At 37.0% G+C, this 22,351-nt stretch overlaps 4 protein-coding genes across 4 annotated transcripts; 2 read left to right on the plus strand and 2 right to left on the minus strand.

The window, feature by feature from the left end:
• Nucleotides 1–2,844: 2,844 nt before the first annotated feature.
• On the minus strand, nucleotides 2,845–3,244 carry LOC120167107. The gene has a single exon (XM_039176217.1). It carries the CDS (start codon nucleotides 3,108–3,110, stop codon nucleotides 2,898–2,900), a length of 213 nt encoding a protein of 70 aa, XP_039032148.1. The 5' UTR covers nucleotides 3,111–3,244; the 3' UTR covers nucleotides 2,845–2,897.
• A 1,352-nt stretch (nucleotides 3,245–4,596) lies between these two features.
• LOC120167102 lies at nucleotides 4,597–7,186 on the minus strand. The gene is made up of 6 exons (XM_039176213.1): nucleotides 7,048–7,186; nucleotides 6,652–6,933; nucleotides 6,353–6,475; nucleotides 5,489–5,983; nucleotides 5,225–5,351; nucleotides 4,597–5,128 (listed from the first exon to the last, which is right to left on the minus strand). Exons 1-6 carry the CDS (start codon nucleotides 7,184–7,186, stop codon nucleotides 4,597–4,599), a joined length of 1,698 nt encoding a protein of 565 aa, XP_039032144.1.
• An 8,585-nt stretch (nucleotides 7,187–15,771) lies between these two features.
• On the plus strand, nucleotides 15,772–17,044 carry LOC120167103. Its single transcript, XM_039176214.1, has 2 exons — nucleotides 15,772–16,293; nucleotides 16,472–17,044. Exons 1-2 carry the CDS (start codon nucleotides 15,772–15,774, stop codon nucleotides 17,042–17,044), a joined length of 1,095 nt encoding a protein of 364 aa, XP_039032145.1.
• Nucleotides 17,045–19,936: 2,892 nt separating this feature from the next.
• On the plus strand, nucleotides 19,937–21,162 carry LOC120167116 (glucuronoxylan 4-O-methyltransferase 1-like). The gene has a single exon (XM_039176222.1). It carries the CDS (start codon nucleotides 20,062–20,064, stop codon nucleotides 20,896–20,898), a length of 837 nt encoding a protein of 278 aa, XP_039032153.1. The 5' UTR covers nucleotides 19,937–20,061; the 3' UTR covers nucleotides 20,899–21,162.
• Nucleotides 21,163–22,351: the final 1,189 nt, after the last annotated feature.

A 22,351-nucleotide genomic window follows, 5' to 3' on the forward strand; every position in this document is an offset into this window, starting at 1 on the left:
GACTATTCGGCCCCCTCCAACGATCATGTGCATTCCAAGGGTCATGTGCATTCATTTAGGCGCCTAAGGATGAGAAGACACCAGCATTTGGCCAAGAAGCATGCACCTTCATCAAGCCTCTTCCAAACCGAACCAAAATGAATCTATTCGGCCATACGCATTCATCTAAAGGACATGTGCATTCAAGGAAGGGCTAGTCGAATCATCACCATGCCTTTTCGGCCACATACATGCACCAAGAGTCATGAACATTCATCCATTAATTATGTACATTCATAGGGGTTTTTTAGGCTTGCCGAATCACTTTGTAACTATTCGGCCATGCCCTTTGATTTCTTATAAATAGCCAATGTATTGGCTTGACTTTGTAAGGCATCTCATTTTGATCAATATACTTTTATCTCGTGAGAATTTTCTCTCTTCAAGTTCTTTAAGAACTATATCGACTTGTCAAGTACATTGTGTTTGTGACATCACCCCTTTATATTCCATTGATACTTGTGGTGCTTGGTTCTTTATAACCAACTGGTCCAATTCCTTTGTTATCACTCGGACTTTGAATAAATAAGGTGTGGGGTTAAGCTTTCATATAGCTTAGGTTCTACCTTGTTTCATTTTTCATACTATCTTCCTTTGCCTTCATCATCTTCCATTCTTTCTTCATCCATCACCACTTCCATACTTCATAAAAACAACCCTCTAAACTTCATTTCCTTTCTTCTATCTTCTTTGAATTCTAGCCCACCTTAACACCATTACATCAACCTAAATCTTCTTGTTTGAGCCTATTTTATTGCAAGTATACTTGTTGCCATCCTAGATTCTAACAATCAAAGGGAGTCGTCTGCACCAACATCCAAGGCGTGTACCGTCTCCCTACATCATTAAAGTCTCAATTTTATAAAATATTTTTTGAACCACAAGAAATTTGACAAAATAATTGTTGGACTAGGCCGATTTAACGTATAATCCCTTGAATTTAAACTATGAACGCGGATTTAAATAACCACAAAAGATGGTTAATTCCATTTCATTGCAACTCATAACAAATATATCGGTAACCTATCTAGACTTATAAATTGAGAATAAAAGTTTATACTATACGAGCAACATATCTAGATCGTTTATGGTTTAAGAAATTAGCTCACAACACCAAGATTTCTATTTTCTTTTTTTTCACATATCACATCATTTTTTGGATATATGCTAGGCGTAAAGATAAAATCAACATTTATATGAATGGTCATTTTATCTCCTATTTTTTTTCTCAAATATTTTATTTCATAATGTTTCAAGTTCTTTTCTTTTTGGTTGCATTTTAGTCCATAATATTTCGATTTTTAGTAAAAATAAACTCTTTAATTTGGAAAGAAGTGATATTCCCACATGTGTAAACTTGTTGACATGGCACATTTCACATAATTACTTTGGGTGATGTGGCACATGTCTAGTTATAACTTTGATAACATGGCACATGTTATATGTTATATAAGCAATTGAACACATGTGAAAATAACACATCAACAATATGATTTCACCGTTAGTCAATTAACGGTTTTCATTCAAAAGAGTCCGTTTTAACTAAAAATTAAAAAAGAGAATGAGGTTGGAATACTTTAAAAAAAGTAACGGACAAAATAATCATTTATACAAACACAGAGATTATCTTTACGCATATATTATGACAGTAAGTTTGGATCGAGTCACGAGCCAAGAGATTAAAAGTTGCGTGTTTAATAGCAGAGCTTTTCCCTTGTGCTTCTTTGCATGGCCTATTCTGTTAGGACTGGCTAGAGAAACACCAACATCTCTTTAGAGCTTGGCAAAATTCAGCTTGCCTTTGTTTCGTTCCTCCTCTTTTTAAATAGAGTAGTTTATTAAAACAATTAAGCAAAGCCATATCAAACCAAAAAAAAAAAAAAAAAAGTCCTAGCAAAAACTTCTATTCTAAACTCCAATAAAAATGCATTCACAACTGAATCCCAAGCCATAATCAGAGACAGATCAAAAGAGGTGGATGAAAGTAGTCATCCCTTGAAATTTTTAAATTTATTTATATTTTTCATATATTATTATTGATAATTTGTTTTCATTCACCTCTAAAATTTTATAAATTTACCCCTTAATATAAAATTTTACGTTCATCCTTGACCACAACTGCAAAACGTGAACTTATATATGCATAATGAAGAGCACGAAAAAGAGTTTTTTTGCTCATGTTCATAGCTTGCCTATGTTCATAGCTTACGCCCTGACAGTGTTTTTGCTCAATATGACAAACCGTTTAATTAATTATCCCAATTCCTTATATAAAAGTTTATTTAGGGATCTACGATATTTTTTACAATAACTTGGCACGTTTCTACTAAATTTTTTTTTATTCAAACTTTTTATTCTGATATGATTAAATTTAATAAAATAATTATATATTATTAGAAATCATCAACTTGACGTGACGAGTTTTATGAACACTTAAAAAATACGGTAGATCTCAAAATAGACTTTTATTTATCTTATTTTCCAAATAATTTATCCGTTTACCTTATTGGGACAAAATAACCTACGCCTGACAATAGTTATTTCAGCCCATTTCCTTGTTAGTCTAGAATAAACTATACCTTTCCTCCATCGGGCCTCACATCCTTAACAACTATGAGAGCTACATTAAAGGCATACATTTTTGTTACCCTTTATCGTATTATTGTACTCTACTTCCTTTCAATTATTAACTAAAACTTTTATTGAGCGAAAAAAAATCATTACAAAATATATAATTATATTGTACATATAAATTTGTTAATTTTACATAAAAGGATAACATCAACAACAATAACAAGTGGAGAAAACGAAAGGAAGTAAACAATACATAGTAAAAGATGAGGACGACACTAATTTTATTAATTATCAATGTATATGTGAACTCCAATGGCGATGACGAAGATGGTAATGAGACCTAGGTAGATGATGGAGTGGACGAAGATGGAAGCTCCACTGGTTTGCATGTTCCCGAACACGACGACCTTGCCCTTGCCTGGTATCTGAAACAACAAGCCGGGGCTCAGCAAGACGAACAGCACCGTCGCTACTATTACCGGACCCCAATCCGCCATCGGTTCGATTGTGTTTTGCTATTCTGGTTCTTGATAGAATGATTAGAAGCGCAAGGATAATAACGAGAGAATTCTTGGAGGAAAAGAGATGAGAAGAACGTGTGGTGAGAGAGTAAAGGAGATAGGAGGGAAGACGACGATCAAATAATCAACTTTTTTTTGTAGGTCCGTTGGCATTTAACTTTTGTTGGTAAATATACTATTGATTCATTGAAATTAGTGTAGTATGATATAAGAAACCGATAAAACAACTTATAATAAGTTGATCGAGGAGACATTAGATTTTTTAAATAAGGTCAGGGGTTCAAATCATAGCGTTTGCGAATGAAGCAAATTGGGTTGGGAGGGTTGCCGCCATTGCCTCTCCAGTATCCGATTTGGATTAGTCGGTCAGTAGATCAAACATATATTATTTTGTAATCACCTTAGCTTAATTAAATGATTGAGAGTATTTAAAACGTATACTATTTTGTAATCACCTCAATTTAATCAAAAAATAATCCATAAAGATTTGAATAGTCTCTGATATCAATCTAACTATTATAATAACTTGATTTGAAACTTAAAAGATAAAATAAAATTTAATAGAAAATATTTTTGATAATATGCATGTTATATGTTGAAGATACATGACATGTACCAGTAACCAGAAAAGAAAATATAGGAATAGAAAATGAGAATAGGCGGTAGATTAAGAAGTTTGTAAAATATTTCAGGATTACAAATGCCTTTTCACGGTTCACATGCTCTCTTATTTATATTTTTAATCCTTAAATTCCTTAGAACTGGACAAAATCGGTTAAGGCTTGAGCCGTCCTTTTTTCTCTCAAGCTTCTGCGCAATATTCGGTTGTCCTTGGTGGTCGTTTCTTGGTTGCCAACTCCCTATGTGGTAATGCTCTCATTCCCTGCATCGACTAACTCCACCCTTTCATTGACATTACCCCATCCTAAAAGAAGGACCTTGTCCTCAAGGTTCGCAGTAGGTGTGGATGAGAGAAACTCATCCATCATCAACGGCAAAGGTGTAATTTGTTGAAGAGGATGACCCTTGCTTGGCTTGAGTTGAGACACATGAAAAACTGGATCGATGTATGTGGAATCTGATAATTCTAACTTATAAGCCACTCGACCTATACGTTGTAGAATGCGATAAGGGCCAAAGAAACGTGGTCCAAGCTTCTGATGTCTCCTTAGACGTAGTGATAGTTGTCGGTAAGGTTGTAAACACAAAAAAGCTCAACTACCCTCCTCGAGTTCTACTTTGTGTCAATGTTTGTCGGCCTAGTTTTTCATACGGACCTGGGCTTGCACTAAATTGCTTTTTAATACTCGCAACAATGCGTCACGTTCCTGCAAATCATGATCTACTTGAGCATTGTAAGAGCTACCCTCTAAATAGTTGAGAATGGTAGGTGAATCACGCCATACAAATATCGGAAAGGGGTCATTCATGCTTATGTCTGATATGCTCTATTATACCAATATTATGCCCAAGCTAAGTATTGCTCCCACTTGCTCGGATCATCTGCTTCCATACAACGAAGATACATCTCGAGACATCGATTCAAAGCTTCAGTTTGCCCATCAGTCTGTGGATGGTAGGCTGAACTGAAACATAATTCAGTCCCTTGTAGTTGGGTTATCTCAGTCCACAGTTCACTAACAAAAATCCCTTGGACCATAATCTTGGCTATATATTTATTATCAAAATGCTTCGAAAGTGCAAAAAAATTACTGTACTTTGTGAGTCGATCGACCACAACCAATAATGTCTCTTTCCCATTAGATTTCAGTAAGCCTCTAATAAAATCTAACGAGATGTCTTCACATACCCTATCAGGAATCAGAAGTGGTTGAAGAAGTCTTGCTGGGGCCAAGCTAACACTTTTCATTCGTTGGCAAACCTTGCATTCAATGACAAATTGTCGAACCTCTTTTCGCATACCTTTCCAATAAAAATTCGCAGCTGATCGTTGAAAAGTGCGTGTAATACCAACATGTCCTCCCATCAACAAGCTATAAAATTCTCATAACAATAGTGATTTTAGTGCAGCTTCTTAAGGTACCACAATTTTCCCTCGCCTTAACAGTAACCCATCTTGCTCTTTATACCCAACATAATTAATTTGTCCTTCATGAATACTTGCTCGAATATGTTGAATCATAACATCCATTCTACTTGCTGCCCGAATATCATCAAAAATACCAAACATTGGTCGAGAAAAAGCCATGAGAGTAACTGCATATTCTCTGGATAGCACATTAGCAACATTGTTGAGTTTCCAGGTTGATAATAGATGTCGAAATCATACCAAATAAATTTTGATAACAATCGTTGTTGTTCCGAGGTTTGAATAGTTTGTTGATTTAATTCACGTAGTGAGCGCTGATCAGTGACAATGACAAATTTACGACCCACCAAATATTGATGCCACTTCCCCATTGCTCGAGTAATGGCGAACATTTCTCGATTGTAAGTAGAAGCACTTTGCATATGTGGACTAAGCTTTTGACTAAAATAGGCTAACGGCTTTCCCTCATGAGTTAGAACTGCTCCTATACCTGTCCCTGAAGCATCAATTTCGACCTGGAATTCTTTGTCAAAATGCGAAAGCCCAAGGATTAGAGCAGAACAAAGGCATGGTTTCAAATGGTTCATAGCGCTTTGAGCCACCTCAGTCCATTCAAATGATTGGCCTTTACGAAGTAAATCCGAGATGGGGGCCATTATAGTAGCAAATCCCTTAATAAACTTGTGATAGTAAGATGCAATACCGAGAAATCCCTGCACTTCCTTGACCATGGTAGGTACCGACCAAGCTCGTATTGCCTCAACCTTAGCGGAATCCACTGCCAATCCTTCCCTTAAAACTATATGTCCAAAATATTCAACAGTGGTCTGTCCGAATGTACACTTACTACATTTTGTGACAAAACCATTTTCTTGCAACCTTTGTAGCACCTATCAACATGGTTCAAATGTTCCTGCCAATTTTGACTGTACACAAGAATGTCATCAAAAAAAAAAAATTAAAATAAATTTACATAGAAATGGTCGGAAGAGATCAATCATTGTTGCCTGAAAAGTGGATGTCGCGTTGGTTAAACCAAACGGCATGACGAGAAACTTATAATGTCCTTCATGAGTTCGAAGAGCTGTTTTTTGAACATCTTCTGCTTTAACTCAAATTTGATGATAGCCAGAAAGTAAATCCAGTTTTGAAAAGAATTGTAAATCACCCAACTCATCAAAGAGTTCATTGGTAGTGGGAATTGGGAATTTATCTTTAATGGTGACTGCTTTTAAAGCACGGTAGTCAACGCAGAACCGCCACATACCATCTTTCTTCTTTACCAACAACACTGGAGAAGAAAATGGGCTATTGCTCTTACGAATCAACTAGTGTTCAAGCATGTGTCAGACTTGTTGTTCGACTTCATCTTTCTAAAAATAGGAATATCGGTAGGTCGCACATTCACTGGTTTTCTCATAGGTTATAAATTAATTGCATGGTCATTTTCTCGAATAGGAGGTAGACCGTGAGGAGCCATAAAAACCATATCAAATTCAGCCAATAGTTTTGTCATGTCCTCTGGTTTAACTTTGATTTTCGTCTTTAGTCCTATATCCATTTGCAAACAATAATAGGCAACCACGACCTTAGTGTCCTTCAAATGACGTAAGGATTGTAATTGGATCAGTTGGGGAGCCAACCCCGTTTCCCCTTGCCAATAATGCTCTTTGTCCCCTTGGTGGAATTGAAACCGAAGTGTAGAAAAATCCATAGTCACCGGTCCGAGAATAGCCATCCAGGCAACTCCTAACACCATTTTAATAAATTCTAACGGTAACACATAGAAATCAGTAATCAATTCAGTACCTTGAACTCACAATTTAAGATCGTGCACACAACCCTTGTTTTGTAATTTTTCACCATTTCCCACAAGGACCCTGAAGTTTGGTGCTGCTGTCACCTTCAAACCCAAATGCTTTACAACACAGGACTGGATAAAGTTGTGTGTACTGCCACCATCAATCAAAATCCGAATCAGTCGGACTCTAATCTCCCCCATCACACGTATGGTATTAGGAGTGAAATAACATGCAAGAGGGTTAAAGGAAACCAAAGATTGTTCACGTATAATATTGTCAGAGTCCGCTAATTCATCGTTGTTATTTGCTCATGTACCTATTGTTGTTTCTTGGTGTTCATACTCATGTTCATCATCCAGCAAGAATAACTGAGGGTCTTTGCATTTATGACCCGTAACAAATTTAACATCACAGTAATAACACAACCCTTTTTCGCGTCAAGCTTGAGCTTCAGCTGCCGAAATTCCGTGAGATTGCATAAGATTATGAGAGGTCATGCGATTTCCTGATTGAGGTAATCGATCAAGATGTGCTTTAGACCTAGAAGGAAACGAGGTGTGTGTCGGTAGTAAGGGCGACAATTTTGGACCAGGTACCCGACCTAATGATTTCCGTGTCTCAAGAAATTTGGCTTCATGAAATTGGGCCAGCGCAATTACTTCACTCATAGAAGTGGATCGATAACCCAACACCTCATGCTTAATATCTGAACGAAGCACATGCACAAAGCATTGTGTCATAAATTCATCAGAAAGGTTATTTGTACGGAAGATAAGGTCTTCACATCGGGTTTGATATTCGTCCACAGTCGTTGTTTGGAAAAGCTTAGAAAGTTGTCCTTCTGGTGATTCGATTTCCATCACCATGAACCGTCGTCGAATTACTCTAACCAAATGTTTCCAACCTTCCAGTTGTCACTGTCATTGCATCCAACGAAACCAATTCTTGGCTATGTCTTCCATTTTGAAAGATGCCATGATTACGCGATGGTGGTCCTCAGTGCCATAAAACTCGAAGAAATCATTCGCCGATGCAAGCCACTCCTCTAGGTCCTTACCATTAAATATAGGTAACTCCACCTGAACTGGTTTGGGTGAGAAAGGAAATACGTCATCAGATTCCACTTTCATTTTTGCATTGCCTCTAGTAACCACGATTTCTCCTGAACCATCACCATAGCAAGAAGTGGTTGTCGGAGCTCCCAACTGTGCAGAAAGTACTATTAATTGGCGAACCAAATCTTGGAGGGTTCGTTGTGTGGTCGCATTCCATTTCTTCTAATCCTCCACCTTAGATTAGAGAGAAACCAAAAGTTGGTCGTGGCGAGCACTCGCTTCCTGCAAAGCTTTGATAGATTCCGTGTTACTCACCATATTGTTTAAGCTCAATGAAAGCACCAAAATGTCATATACCAGTAACCAGAAAACAAAATATAGGAATAGAAAAATGAGAATCAGAAGTAGATTAAGAAGTTTGTAAAATATTTTAGGATTACATATGCCTTTTCACGGTTCACATGCTCTCTTATTTATATTTTTAATCCTTAGATTCCTTAGAACCGGAGAAAATGACTTAAGGCTTGGGGCATCATTTTTTCTCTCAAGCTTCTGCGCAATATTCGATTGTCCTTGGTGGTCATTTCTTGGTTGCCAACTCTTTCTGTGGTAATGCTCTCATTCCCTTCATCATCTAACTCCACCCTTTCCTTGACAGTACATGTTAGCACAAATATAAATATAAATTAATAGATGACACCAAACACATATATGTATTTTATCTACAATCATTAAATGAGAATGAGTTTAAAAGACTATATATAAACACTTTGAAAGGTTTATATGAAATTAATATGTGACATACCTTCTTTACATTACCAATATTTTTCACTAATGTAAAAAATTAAAATATTTTGAGAAAAGAACAACAACTAAATTAACATTAAATATTAATATTTGTTAGATTTGAATTAATATGATTACTCTTTTAACAAATAAATGAATTCTGAACTTATTAAAATATGACTTAACTCAATTTTTAGTGAATATATTCTCATTTTCTACTGTTAATCTCAGCCTTTAATTTATCTCTAGTGGTCCTAAAAGGTGTAAAACCAAAAGAGTTTACACAATGTAATTGGATCCTACCCTTTTATAAAATTATATCATTAAATAAATAATATTAATCTTAGTTATAATTTAATATATATATATAATAATTTTGTTAAAAGCATAAGATGCTCTTAAATTTGTTTGGTGGTTGGATGTTTGGTTTTCCACTTTTCCTTCCTCAAGGTCTTTGTTTGAACATCTTATAGAGTATTTAATTTTTTTTCTACAAATTTCTGTAATAAAATAACGTTGGTTTGATCACGTGGATATAAATTAAAACTTGATGTTGTAAATAAAATGAACTAAATTGAGATTATGGTTATGATGAGCTTTGTAGTATGAAATACGAATAGGAGGAAATTGGACGAATTTCAGTTGAAAGGATCCCCACGTGGAACAATCTCGTTTCTTTCCCTTCCCTCCCTTTCTCATTTTTAACGAGTTTTTCATCCATTTCTTCATTTCTCTCTCTTTTTTTTCGATCGGTGCAGTTTCAGGGAAAACTCGAAAACCTTCCCCGCGCTTTTTTTTTTTTTGAATCCGTGACTCCTCAGTTTCTCCATTTTCTATTTGTTTCATGAATCGCTTGTTTATGGCGCTTCAACTCTTCTCAACTCGTTTAATCAATGAATCTGAGCTGAAATTATTGGCGGTTTGATTGGAATTGAAATCAAATAAGTCTATAATTCTGGTTAGTTGTTGATTAATTTATTAGCATCTTTTTTTATTCGTTTTTACAATTCGTTTGAGAAAATTGGAAACTTCAATGCGTGTAGCAGCTATTGCAGATGGAGGCGGAATTTTCCAAAGTCAAGCGTGTCATCACCTAGGAGAAAAGCTTTGGAGAATGGAGGTTCCAACTCTATTCGGAAACTCTTACCATCTTCTCGTCCTGCTCCCATGTAAGTTTTTCATTTCAAGTCTTACCTTTCTTTTATTCAGCGTTACAATATATATATATATATATTTGTTTAGAGAAAATAACCTACCGAAAATGCCTTGTAATATATTCGGCCACTGAGGTTATTTTCTCATTTGTTTATCTTGTAATCTATAATGTGTAAAAGGCAAAATTTAGTTTGGTGGAGTTCCGTTCAGAAAATGAATAATTGGATTTGGATTTGAATGGGTTGATCAAGGCAGTTGGTAATAATTTGTGAAAATTCATGTTCTACATGCGTACATCTGTGAAATTAATAATTTCTCTGATGAGAATATCTCAAACACCAATGGTTGGAACGCTGCTACTTATTCCAAGCCTGTTCCTCGCAAGTTAGAAATGACACCTTTTGGACAACCTGCAATTCCTGTAAGATGCATTTCGAGTACTCTAGGGTTTACATCAACGTAAATCTTCCTTGTATCAACTGCCACACACACTTTTTCGCTGTTGAGACACCAGCCCCTGCTATAAATGCCAATAGTAAGTATACTCCATTTCCCAACTTCATGCAGCAACAAAAGTTTCGCCAGGCTCGTAATGCAGACAATATTTTCTGGTATATCTACAAAAATTTCTCAAAAAGACGGGTTCCCTAGATCGGGAAGTAACATAAATGGGTCTTCTGTTGGGAAATAAACGAGTAACAAGTAATTTTCCTATAGCCAGATTAGTGAGAATACGAAATAAAAGCGGAAAAATAATACCCGAAAAATTGATAACGGAGTTCAGCCAATTGTACTTACGTCTCCGGACTGCTGCAGATCTTTTACTAAAGAGAAAAAAATTACAGGTGTTTACAAAACACACTTGAGAGAGAACTGAAATATTTTGGGATGATTTTGAAGCTAAATGGGCTAGGGTATTTATAGTTGAAACTTAGGGACTAATCTTGTAATTAACCTAAAATACAATGGCTAAATGTATGATTTAACCATTTCCAAATATCAACATTTTCTGCACCCAATTTTGACAATTGCACCGAATGGATCTTCTTACAAATTGCCCACCGAAAGAATGCATTTAATCATCAACAATTTCAACAATTGTTGGCTGAATTTATTTGTGCATTAGGCGGTACCCCCTTGACTTTACAATCTCCCACTTGAAGACTGATTTTAATATGTCTTCACACCTCGATCAATGCAGCAGTATTTCTGGTCTTGTTACTCTAGCATGCCAACTGAAGCTGAACACAACTTCAGTTTGTCCGTGGTCACCGTCTTTGTCAACGTGTATGCTGGATTTTGAGCTCCACTAATCTTTTCAAGCTTTAAAATCCCATCTTCCAGAAGAGACTGGATAAAATGATATCTCAATTGTATGTGCTTCGTCATGGAATGAAAAGACAGATTCTTTGCTAGATGAATAGCACTTTGACTGTCGCAATACAATATATTTGTTTTCTTGTTTCTTGCCTAACTCTTCCAAAAAACTTTGGAGCCAAACCATCTCCTTGCTGGCTTCCGTAACAATGACATATTCTGCTTCAGTTGTAGAGAGAGCAACTATCTTCTGTAGTTGAGAAACCCAACTCACTGCGGTTCCTCCTAGAGTATAGACATACCCTGTAGTACTCCTTCTGATGTCAATATTTTCGGCTAAGTCAGCATCTACATAGCCTGTCAGTATCGTATCTCCACCTTTGAAACAAAGTGCTTTGTTTGTAGTACCCCGCAGATATCTGAGGATCCATTTGACTGCTTCCCAGTGTACCTTGCCCGAATTATTCATGTATCTGCTAACAACTCCCACTGTATGAGAAATATCTGGTCTAGTACAAACCATGGCATACATCAGACTTCCAATTGCTGAGGCATACGGCACCTTCACCATGTGTGCACGTTCTTCCTCCGTCTTTGGTGACTGTTCTTTGGAGAGTCTGAAATGAACACCTAAAGGTGTACTTACTGGTTTAGCATCTTGCATGTTGAACCTGGAGAGTACTTTGTTGATGTACTCAGCCTGTGATAACATCAAAGTCCCCGACTTTGTGTCTCTTTTGATCCTCATCCCAAGAATCTGCTTTGCAGCGCCCAGATCCTTTATAGCAAACTGCTTTGACAATTTTTGATTCAAGTTTATGATCTCTTGCATGTTTGAGCCTGCAACGAGCATGTCATCAACGTACAACAATAAAATAATGAAGCTGTTGTCGAACCTCTTGATGTAGCAACAATGATCTGCTTGGCATATGGTAAAACCACTGCTACCCATAAAACTATCAAACTTTTTGTACCACTGTCTAGGAGCTTGTTTTAGACCATACAAGCTCTTCTTCAACCTGCATACCAGGTTTTTCTTGCATGCCTTTATGAAGCCTTCTGGCTGCCTCATATAGATTTCTTCCTCCAAATCACCATGAAGGAAAGCTGTCTTTACATCTAACTGCTCAAGATGTAAATTCTCCGCAGCTATAATTTTCAACACCAGTCTGATTGTAGACAATTTTACGATTGGAGAGAAAATTTCATTGTAGTCAATACCTTCTTTTTGCTGAAAACCTTTGACTACCAATCTTGCTTTGTAGCGTTTGCTCCCATCGTGCTCTTTTTTGATCCTGTAAATCCACTTGTTATGGAGCGCTTTCTTGCCTGGTGGTAATTCAGATAATTCCCACGTATGATTTGACATAAGTGAGTCCATCTCATCTTTCATGGAGGACTCCCACTTGACTAAATCCTCCACCTGCATTGCTTCATCATAGCACTCTGGTTCACCATTGTCAGTCAGCAACAAGTAGTGCAAAGAAGGCGAATACCGTTGGGTTGGTTTAGGAATTATGGAGGAGCGTCTCAGTTCTGGTGTGCCTGGTTCTTCCTCTTGAACTGCTTCAGGACTGATCTGAACATCATTTCCAGAAATCTCCTCGAACTCAGCAAATTCCTTTGTTTCAGCTTCGGTATTACTTGATTCTGCGGTTGGCCTATCTTTGTACATCACATTTTCATTGAAAATGACGTCTCTGCTTCTAATGATCTTCCGATTTTCGTAGTCCCAAAACCTGTAACCAAACTCATCACCACCGTAACCAACAAATACGCATTTGTTGGACTTGGCATCAAGTTTACTTCTTTCAGCAGAGTTTATGTGTACATAAGAAATACAACCAAACACTCTTAAGTGTGAAAGGTTTATTTCTTTCTTGCTCCAAGCTTTCTCTGGTATTCCGCCATCCAAAGGAACTGAGGGCCCACGGTTGATCAGGTAAGCTGTAGTGTTGATAGCTTCAGCCCATAGAAATTTGGGCAATCCGGCATGTATCCTCATGCTTCTGGCACGTTCATTCAGAGTTCTGTTCATGCGCTCTGCTACGCCATTCTGCTGCGGTGTTATGGGAACTGTTGTCTCCATCTTGATCTCATTGTTTGCGTATAAATCTCTGAATCTACTGTCTATGTACTCTCCTCCATTGTCAGACCTCAACCGCTTAACTTTCAAACCAGTCTCATTTTCCACCATGGCCTTCCATTTTCTGAAGGTATCGAAGACTTCTGATTTCTTCTTCAGAAAATAAACCCACACCTTCTTTGTTGAATCATCGATGAAGGTGACATAATATAGTGAGCCTACAAGAGATGAAACTGGGGATGGTCCCCATACATCAGTATGAACCAATTCTAACCTTTCTGCCTTGGGTGTCTTGCCAATCTTTGCAAAACTGACTTTCTTTTGTTTGCCAAAGATGTAATCCTCGCATAGTCCGACATCTACATTCTTTAGATCCGGCAGCTTCCCTTTTGACAGAAGTATCTTCATTCCTTTCTCGCTCATATGGCCAAGCCTTTGGTGCCATAGGTTTGATTTTCCATTAGCATCTGCTACTGCAATGATATTCTCTAAATTTGAGGTTACATAGAGAGTACCGATCTTCTTACCACGAGCAATGATGAGTGCTCTTTTGGTAATCTTCCATTCACAACCTGAAAAGGTTGTACTGTATCCTTCTCCATCAAGTTGTCCTACAAAAATCAAATTTCTTTTGAGACCAAGAATATGTCTCACTCCTGTCAGCTTCCAGGTGGTCTGGTTTGGCAACTTTAGTCGGATGTCTCATTTTCCGACGATCTTCAAGGTTTCATCATCAGCAAGATGAACCTTCCCAAAATCACCACTGACATAGTTCTCCATGATTTCTTGGCATGGCGTAGAGTGGAAAGATGCCCCTGAATCCAAAATCCATTATTAAATCGGACTGTTGACGCTTAAAATCATGGCATCACCTGTCTCCTCCGTCATGTTGGCAGATTCCTGTGCGCCGGTATTTTTCTTCGGTGCTCGATAATCTCTTTTGAAGTGGCCCTTCTTACCGCAATTATAACAGATAAAATCTTTATTTCCTGTTCTTGATTTTCCCCTTCTGGATTTCGATCTGCCACGATTTGAATTTCTTTCTGAAGTTCTCCCTCTGGACTCGTGTGCAAGGCTGAGGAGGTTGATGCTTCACCCGATTCTCTCCGTCGAATTTCTTCGCTCAGTACCAGATCCCGAAAATCGTCGAATTTTAATTTGTTGTTTCCCAACGAACTGCTGACTGCTGTAACAGTAGCATTCCAACTGTCTGGTAAAGATGATAAGAGAATTAAAGCTCGAACTTCATCATCAAATTCAATTTCCACTGAACTCAACTGGGTTGTGATTGTGTTGAGTTCATTTAGGTGTTGTGCCACCGATGCCCCTTCCGTCATCCGCAAATTGAATAATCGCCTCATCAAATGAACTTTGTTTGAGGCCGATGGCTTCTCATACATACTGGAGAGAGCCGTTATAAGACCCGCCGTGGTCTTTTCCTTTGCTATGTTGAAAGCAACATTGCGGGATAACGTCAGTCGGATAACTCCGAGGGCTTGTCTGTCGAGAAGAGCTCAGTCTTCATTCTTCATGCCCTCTGGTTGTTTTCCTGAGAGGGGTTGATATAGATTTTTCTGGTATAGAAAATCTTCAATTTGCATCTTTCAAAATCCAAAGTCCGCACCATCGAACTTTTCAATTTTCACATTCCCTTCGTCTGCAGCCATCGCTCCCACTCGAATATGGCTTCGTTTGGATCGTTTCTGACAATTTTTGCGAACCGCCGTGTATTAGAACACCTCCGTCGACAAACTCGTATCGCCGATCGAATTTCACTATTCACGAAATTCACTATTCACGTGAATAGTAACCCGAATAGTAACCTCGCAAAAAATTGATAAAATTCACAACCAAAAGCTCTGATACCAGTTGTTGGGAAATAAACGAGTAATAAGTAATTTTCCTATAGCCAGATTAGTGAGAATACGAAATAAAAACGGAAAAATAATATCTGAAAAATTGATAACGGAGTTCAGCCAATTGTGCTTACGTCTCCGGACTGCTGCAGATCTTTTACTAAAGAGAAAAAATTATAGGTGTTTACAAAACAAACTTGAGAGAGAACTGAAAGATTTTGGGATGATTTTGAATCTAAATTGACTAGGGTATTTATAATTGAAACTTAGGGACTAATCTTGTAATTACCCTAAAATACAATGGTTAAATATATGATTTAACCATTTCCAAAAATCAACATTTTCTGCACCCAATTTTGACAATTGCACCGAATGAATCTTCTTACAAATTGCCCACCGAAAGAATGCATTTAATCATCAACAATTTCAACAATTGTTGGCTGAATTTGTTTGTGCATTAGGCGGTGCCCCCTTGACTTTACATCTTCACCAGCTTCTTTCACCAATGAAGCTACCGAGATGAAACCGAGATGGTAGATCACTTGGCCATGGGAAATGAAGGGGTTACCGTTTCTGGTTTTCAAAAGAGTGGTTTCAAAAATACTGCAGGAATGTCAAGAACTAATAGCATAAAGCAGCCTTCACAGCTGGGAATACGGAATATTCTGATGGAATTGGCTAAGAAAGAAATCAAAAAGAAACTAAATTCACGGAAACCGGCTTCTCTATCAGCTGGTTCAGATAAACCAAAGGCTTTTGACGAGGGGATAAATGATAAGGATGAAGGAAACGGAAAATATGCCCTAAATATGAAACGTGATGCACGCGAATCCATGAAGTGTGTCGGTATCAAGTCTAGTATTGAGCCTAAAAGGTCTTATACTGATTATTCTCATGTCAATCTTGCTACAAAGGAACTTGATCCAATGACCATGAATGTTCCAGATCCAGATTTTCACGATTTTGATCAGGATCGTACTGAAAAGTCATTCGGTGAGAACCAGGTTTGGGCTGCTTATGATGATGATGACCGGATGCCTCGTTATTATGCGGTGATTCATGGTGTGATATCATTAAAACCCTTAAAAATACGGACGAGTTGGCTTAATTCTGAAAGCAACACGGAACTGGCACCGCTAAACTGGATTGATTCAGACTTTTACAAAACTAGTGAGGATTTCTGAATAGGCAAATATGAAGTTAATACTCTCTCAATTTGTTCTCGCACAGGTGAAGTGGTCAAAAGGATGGAAAGGAGCAATTCAAATATATCCGAGGAAGGGAGATGTTTGGTCTCTCTATAGCAAATGGCCCCCTGATTGGAATGAGCTTACACCTGATGAAGTGATACGCAGCTATGACATGGTTGAAGTGCTCGAAGATTACAATGAGCAAAACGGTGTTGCTGTTGCTCCGCTTGTTAAGATCCCCGGGTTCAAGACCGTGTTTCGACAGCATTGTGAACAGAGTAAAACGTGGATGATTCCAAGAGAAGAGTTGTTTCCCTTTTCTTACCAGGTCCCTTCTTGTTTGCTCACAGGTCAAGAAGGTCTGAATGCTCCTAAGGTTTGCTTGGAGCTTGATCCCGCAGCTATACCATTGGACCTTCTTCAGGTATTAACAGAAGCTCAAGCGAAAGAAATGGAGGTGATCACCGAAACAGTTCAGGAAATGAAACCAAATATTCGGGTAGAATCTGCCGAACAAGCTGTTATCAAAGAAGAGGCTAAGGAAGAAAATGAAAATAAGAAACCCCCGATGCATGTTTACGGTGGACGGCAACAAAGAAAACGAGAAACATAGGAAAAAGATTTGATGAATAGAAGGATTTACAATTTTTTTTCTCCAGTAGGAAAGAATCCTTACATTTGGACGACAACGAAGAAACAAACCGGCTAATAAGGATTTTTTTAAAGTGGAATTGAATGGTGTTGCAGTTTCCTACAGTGAAAGACCAAGAATTCACAATGTTCATAGTTGTTTCTATATTCTGTCATCCGTTGAAACTAGGAAATTCAAGAATCTGCAGATGGCTGGAGACTAGAGATCTCACTTCGAAAACCGAGTTCGAGTCAGGTATATATGTGAACCTGAACAATGTCTAAAGATCAGAACAACTGTTCTTTCCTCATCTTCTTTTATTCATATTTTTAAAAACTTTTTGGGGTAAAATGTACCCTTTGAAAGGGCTTATTGACTTATTGTTTTCAGCACCCAAGGAGCTGCCTCTCATTGTTAGAACCATAATTTTCCTTCAAATTGCGCGTTAACAACTTGGAAAATGTATAAAACTTCGCCTGATTCTGTCATGTTGTTTTTGTTACAATGCCTTTGCCTTTCATTGTCCATTAAAAATAATACCTTTGACCAACAACCAGCTGATCTAGTGGGATGAGACATTAAATTCCTTAAACAAAATTAGGGGTTCAAATTTTGGTGATTGCGAATGGAGCAAACTAGGTTGGAAGGACCACCATTGCCTCTGCAGTACCTGATCCGGATTAGTCGATCAATAGATCGGATACCGGTGATTATAAAAAAAATAATTCCCTTTCCTTTTAAATAGTTTCTAGTAATTTCATGGTTGGAAACAAGCATTCATTTAGGTTGGATCTTGGATATGGATATTTTTTTTATCTGTTAAAGCTTTCGAGTCAGGATCAATCGGATCAAATGGGTTCGGTAAGAATAAAATTCAAGTCATGGTCCAATTCAACTCGAATAGGTATATGACGAATTTATAATAAAAAAAATTAGTACGTATACATATATCATTTTGTTTGAATGAGGAATCTTAAAATTTTAAAGATCATTCTTGATATATTGAAAATTTAGTCCTTCTATTTGTATTTTCACAAAATCAATCCTTTTACTTTTTTGGAAAAACATGAACATATTTATAGCAGACAAATATTTGTATTCTGAAATTGGAATAACAGACTTATCTTTTATTTTCATATGGTTTTGTATGGGATTTTCTTTTCGGCATGCATTTGAAAAATCAATTTGTCATTAGTTAATGTATTATGTAAAAGTTATGAATTTAACTTTTGTACATTCTAATTTGATCAATTTTTATCCATATAATTTTTTGAATTTTAATATTATTTAAATAATATAAAAGCAATATAATTAAATTATAATGATTTAATATGATTTTTTAGAGAATACGATCTAAATTTACAACTTACATGTAATATAAAATGGATAAAGTACACAAATGGTCCCCGGTTACAAGATATAACTTTGTTTATTCTCTTAACTATTCAAAGTTACAAAATAGTCCCCTCGCTATAAGGCATACTTTATTGAGTCCTTTAACCATTAAAAATTACAAAATGGTCACCCTACTATTCATATATTTCAAACTCTTCCTTTTCGTTAAAAAATTAACGACCGTTTGCATTGAATGTTAACATTCATTCAACATTTCAACTGAAATATGATAAAATTTGATCCAAAACAGTTTGAGTTGTACAAATATTTGAAATTATGAGATCATATTTTATCATATCTCGGTCAACCTCAAACAATCGTCAATTTTTTAACAGAAATGGACGAGTTCGAAACATATAAATAATCATGTGATCATTTTGTAACTTTTAACAGTCAAAAGACTCAACAAAATAATATCATGTAATTAGGGGACCATTTTGAAACTTTTAATAATCAGAAGACTCAGTAAATTGACCTACAGTCGAGGGACCATTTGTGTACTTTACCCTATAAAAAGTTATGTCCGACACATATCAGAACATGGATTTGCACATGACTCAAAATTTAAAACATTGGAGGATATTTCGTTTAAATATACGGACTCGGATAAAAAAAAAAAAAGTGAACATATTCATAGCAATATCGAAATATTTATGATTCCACTTTAGGACGTTACAGATAGCATGTTTGCTCCGGCGAACCAAGGTCGCCAGGTCTTCGGGGCCTTGAGAGACTGACTCTCGATACAACCCCCAATCATGACCGGACCTTCCGTAACAAGGCTCACGATATACCGGAAACCTAACAATTTTGCATACAATATGCAACTGTACCAGATAAGTAAAATAACAAGGATTGAAAGTGATTAAGTAACAAACAAGAAGGACCTCCACCAAACAAGCTGAAGACAAATAAAATACAGAGATGACCAACCAACTAAACAATGCACTAAATGAGCCTATGGTGGAATCAATTGATATATAGGGATGGTAGTCTTAAATATTGGGATAAAGTATGCCAGAGGTCCCCAGACTATGCTCAAATGATCGTTTGGGTCACTAAACTTTCAAAAGTTACAAAGCTATCATTAAATTTTTGGATAGTTACAAAATAATCATTAAATTTCTTGAACTATTACAAAACAATCATTAAATTTTATCGAAATGTTACAGATTGTTATAACGACAAAGTGACCATTACAAAACAATCATTAAATTTTATCGAAATGTTACAAATTATTATAACGACAGAGTGGCCATTTTGTAACAATTCAATAAATTTAAAGACCATTTTGTAAGTTTAAAAACGATCATTTGAACATGATATGGGAATAAGACAACTGATAATAAAGGAAAAGTTAACCCTTGAAACAAAAGCAAAGACCATTTCTTCTTCTTCACTCAAAATGATATGAAGATTGATAACATGATAACAACCCGATGCAATCAAAAACATATAATTACCTTGGGAGGAGGAGGAGGATATGATGGTAGTTGCTTGGAAAGGAACCACAGTCTCGTGCCCTTCCAATCATTTCGTCAGTTTAGTTTTCTTGTACTGCAGCCTCAAGCACCAGCCTGAAATTAGACGGAGCTGCTAGAAAGATGAAGTTTCCGGTAAAGAAACTACTCCCGGTGCTTGTTTTCATCTTTTCTATTCTCAGACTTCTTAAAATTGCAATTACTACAACTTCACATTCTTTATCTCGACCTGCTACTTTGCCATTGTCTGGTCAACAGGAGTGCTCATCACCTTCTGAATGCAAGGCACGATCAAATGCGCCAGTGGTAGAGTCTGGTCCACGCGGAACCACCACCAATGCAACCCTTCTCACCCCGAATGAATTCACGTTTCTTTCAAATCTCATTTCCAAAAGAGCACCTTGTAACCTCCATGTCTTCGGTCTTCAATTGCAGTACCTCAACCTATCTTCTATAAATGCAGGAGGCATTACTCTTTTTCTAGAGGATGACCCTTACAAGTTAAGACAATACAAAGCGGATTCTAACAGGACTCGAATTTATAAGGTTGAGTACCAGGTGTCAGCTAAGAATGCATACAAGATGCTTAAGCATGCCAAGGAAAATCCTATTTGTGCACCTCGTACAAGTCTGCTCCAGCAATCGACTTGCAAATTGGCATTGAGAAATTTACCACAAGAAGTATATCAGCTTAAACGGGATGTTGTGGTGGTGGACGGACCAAGTGGAGAAGCGCCAGGAAGAATGACAACCATCTACACTGCTAGCATGTTAGCAAGAGCCGGTGAGACGTCAGATGTTGTGGTACACATTCATAGCACGATTGAAAAATGGTTCTCTTGGGAATTCCTCTGCGAAGAAAACCTGGTTTCTGCTAAAACAAAATTCTGGAACTTTAGGATCTCTGATCAATCAGTTTCTACTAAGTTTTGCTCTTCTGAAAAGGTTCAGATAGAGTAACAACCTTCTTTTTCTGCAGCAACAGAACAATCAGCGGCGGCATTACTACAGGCCGGTTAGTCATAAAATTTGTGAATAAAGATATCATTACAGTTGGCATTATAAAAGACCAAAATCAGGGTGCCACATCCAGGATATATATTAGGTGGGGAGTCATATATAAAACAAAATTACCCCACACACAGTTAAACAATACAATTCAGGCTCAAGCAGGAATGATTTATGTAAGTTCCAGAATTGGAAAGTGTGAGTACCTGGAACTAAAGTGTGCGTCTGCCTTGCTGTATATTTTGTTCATATATGTAAATTTACAGAACATATGCGCGCGCACACACACACACATATATATATATATATATATATCACTTGGTTGGTACTAACAGTTTTCATCATAACCTTGCATGAGTTGAATCTCATGATGTACCAACGGAAACAAGCCCTTGGTAAGGTTTGCCAATTATATGTATAATCTGGGCACCACAACTCGGAAATCCATTGTCCCAATCCAGAATAACAATTCTGATTGCTTCAGAAATAACAGAGACTGTTAAAAACAATGAAATTCTGTGTAAAACTCATGTATTTCTAATTTAGGGATTGCAACTACTAAGGAATTTTTATAGAATCCTATCTTAATTACTCATAATATTCCTAATTTAGGAATCTATTTTCTGACATTCCCCCTCAAGCTGGAGAGTGGATGTCTTCCATCTTCAGCTTGCCTGCTAAATTCTGAAAAAGCTTACCAGGTAGTCCCTTGGTAAGTATATCTGCAACTTGATCTCCAGTGTATACATAGGGAGTACAAATTAGCCCACTGTCGAGTTTCTGCTTTATAAAATGTCTATCCACTTCAACATGTTTTGTTTTGTCATGTTGAACTGGATTATGAGCAATATTAATTGATAATTCATTGTCACAATACAACTTCATTGGACCTTCCACTTAATCTTTAAATCTTCTAAAATAATCTTTAGCCACAACAATTTGCAGATTCCAAGTGCCATTGCTCTAAACTTAGCCACTGCACTGGATCTAGCCACAACATTATGCTTTTTGCTTCTCCCTGTCACTAAATTTCCTCCCAAAAAAGTACATTACCCTGAGGTTTATCTTCTATGAACCACTGATCATGTATAGTAAGCATCAATATAAGCTTCTAATGTCATTTTTTCTCCTCTTTTAAACAAAATTCCCCTGGCAGGTGTACCATTCAAATACTGCAGAATTTGATTCACAACCCTTAGGTGTTTTTTCTTTAGAATTGTGCATAAATTGGCTCACAACTCCAACAACATAGGCAATATCTAGTCTAGTTGTGATAGATAAATTAGTCTCCCCACAAGCCTTTCGAATGAGTTTCTGTCAACTGTTGCATCCTCTATTATATCCCAAGCTTGTGGTTCACTTCTATTGGCGTTTCTGCTAGTTTGCACTTCCAGTCTCTTATAAC

The sequence above is a fragment of the Hibiscus syriacus genome, unplaced genomic scaffold, assembly GCF_006381635.1.
Source record: "Hibiscus syriacus cultivar Baekdansim isolate YM2019G1 unplaced genomic scaffold, ASM638163v2 tig00111662_pilon, whole genome shotgun sequence".
Classification (NCBI taxonomy): domain Eukaryota; kingdom Viridiplantae; phylum Streptophyta; class Magnoliopsida; order Malvales; family Malvaceae; genus Hibiscus; species Hibiscus syriacus.

Excerpts from the sequence above, each read along its gene's own strand:
- LOC120167103 (XM_039176214.1), top strand. The coding sequence starts at position 15,772 with ATGGTAGATCACTTGGCCATGGGAAATGAAGGGGTTACCGTTTCTGGT. Across the intron at positions 16,294-16,471 it reads GGATGCCTCGTTATTATGCG|GTGAAGTGGTCAAAAGGATG; the intron begins GTGATTCATGGT and ends GTTCTCGCACAG.
- LOC120167107 (XM_039176217.1), bottom strand. The coding sequence starts at position 3,110 with ATGGCGGATTGGGGTCCGGTAATAGTAGCGACGGTGCTGTTCGTCTTG.
- LOC120167116 (XM_039176222.1), top strand. The coding sequence starts at position 20,062 with ATGAAGTTTCCGGTAAAGAAACTACTCCCGGTGCTTGTTTTCATCTTT.
- LOC120167102 (XM_039176213.1), bottom strand. The coding sequence starts at position 7,186 with ATGGGGGAGATTAGAGTCCGACTGATTCGGATTTTGATTGATGGTGGC. Across the intron at positions 6,476-6,651 it reads GGTTTTTATGGCTCCTCACG|TGTTGTTGGTAAAGAAGAAA; the intron begins GTCTACCTCCTA and ends TTTCTTCTCCAG. Across the intron at positions 5,984-6,352 it reads TGAACTCTTTGATGAGTTGG|TTTTAAGGGAAGGATTGGCA; the intron begins GTGATTTACAAT and ends TTGGACATATAG.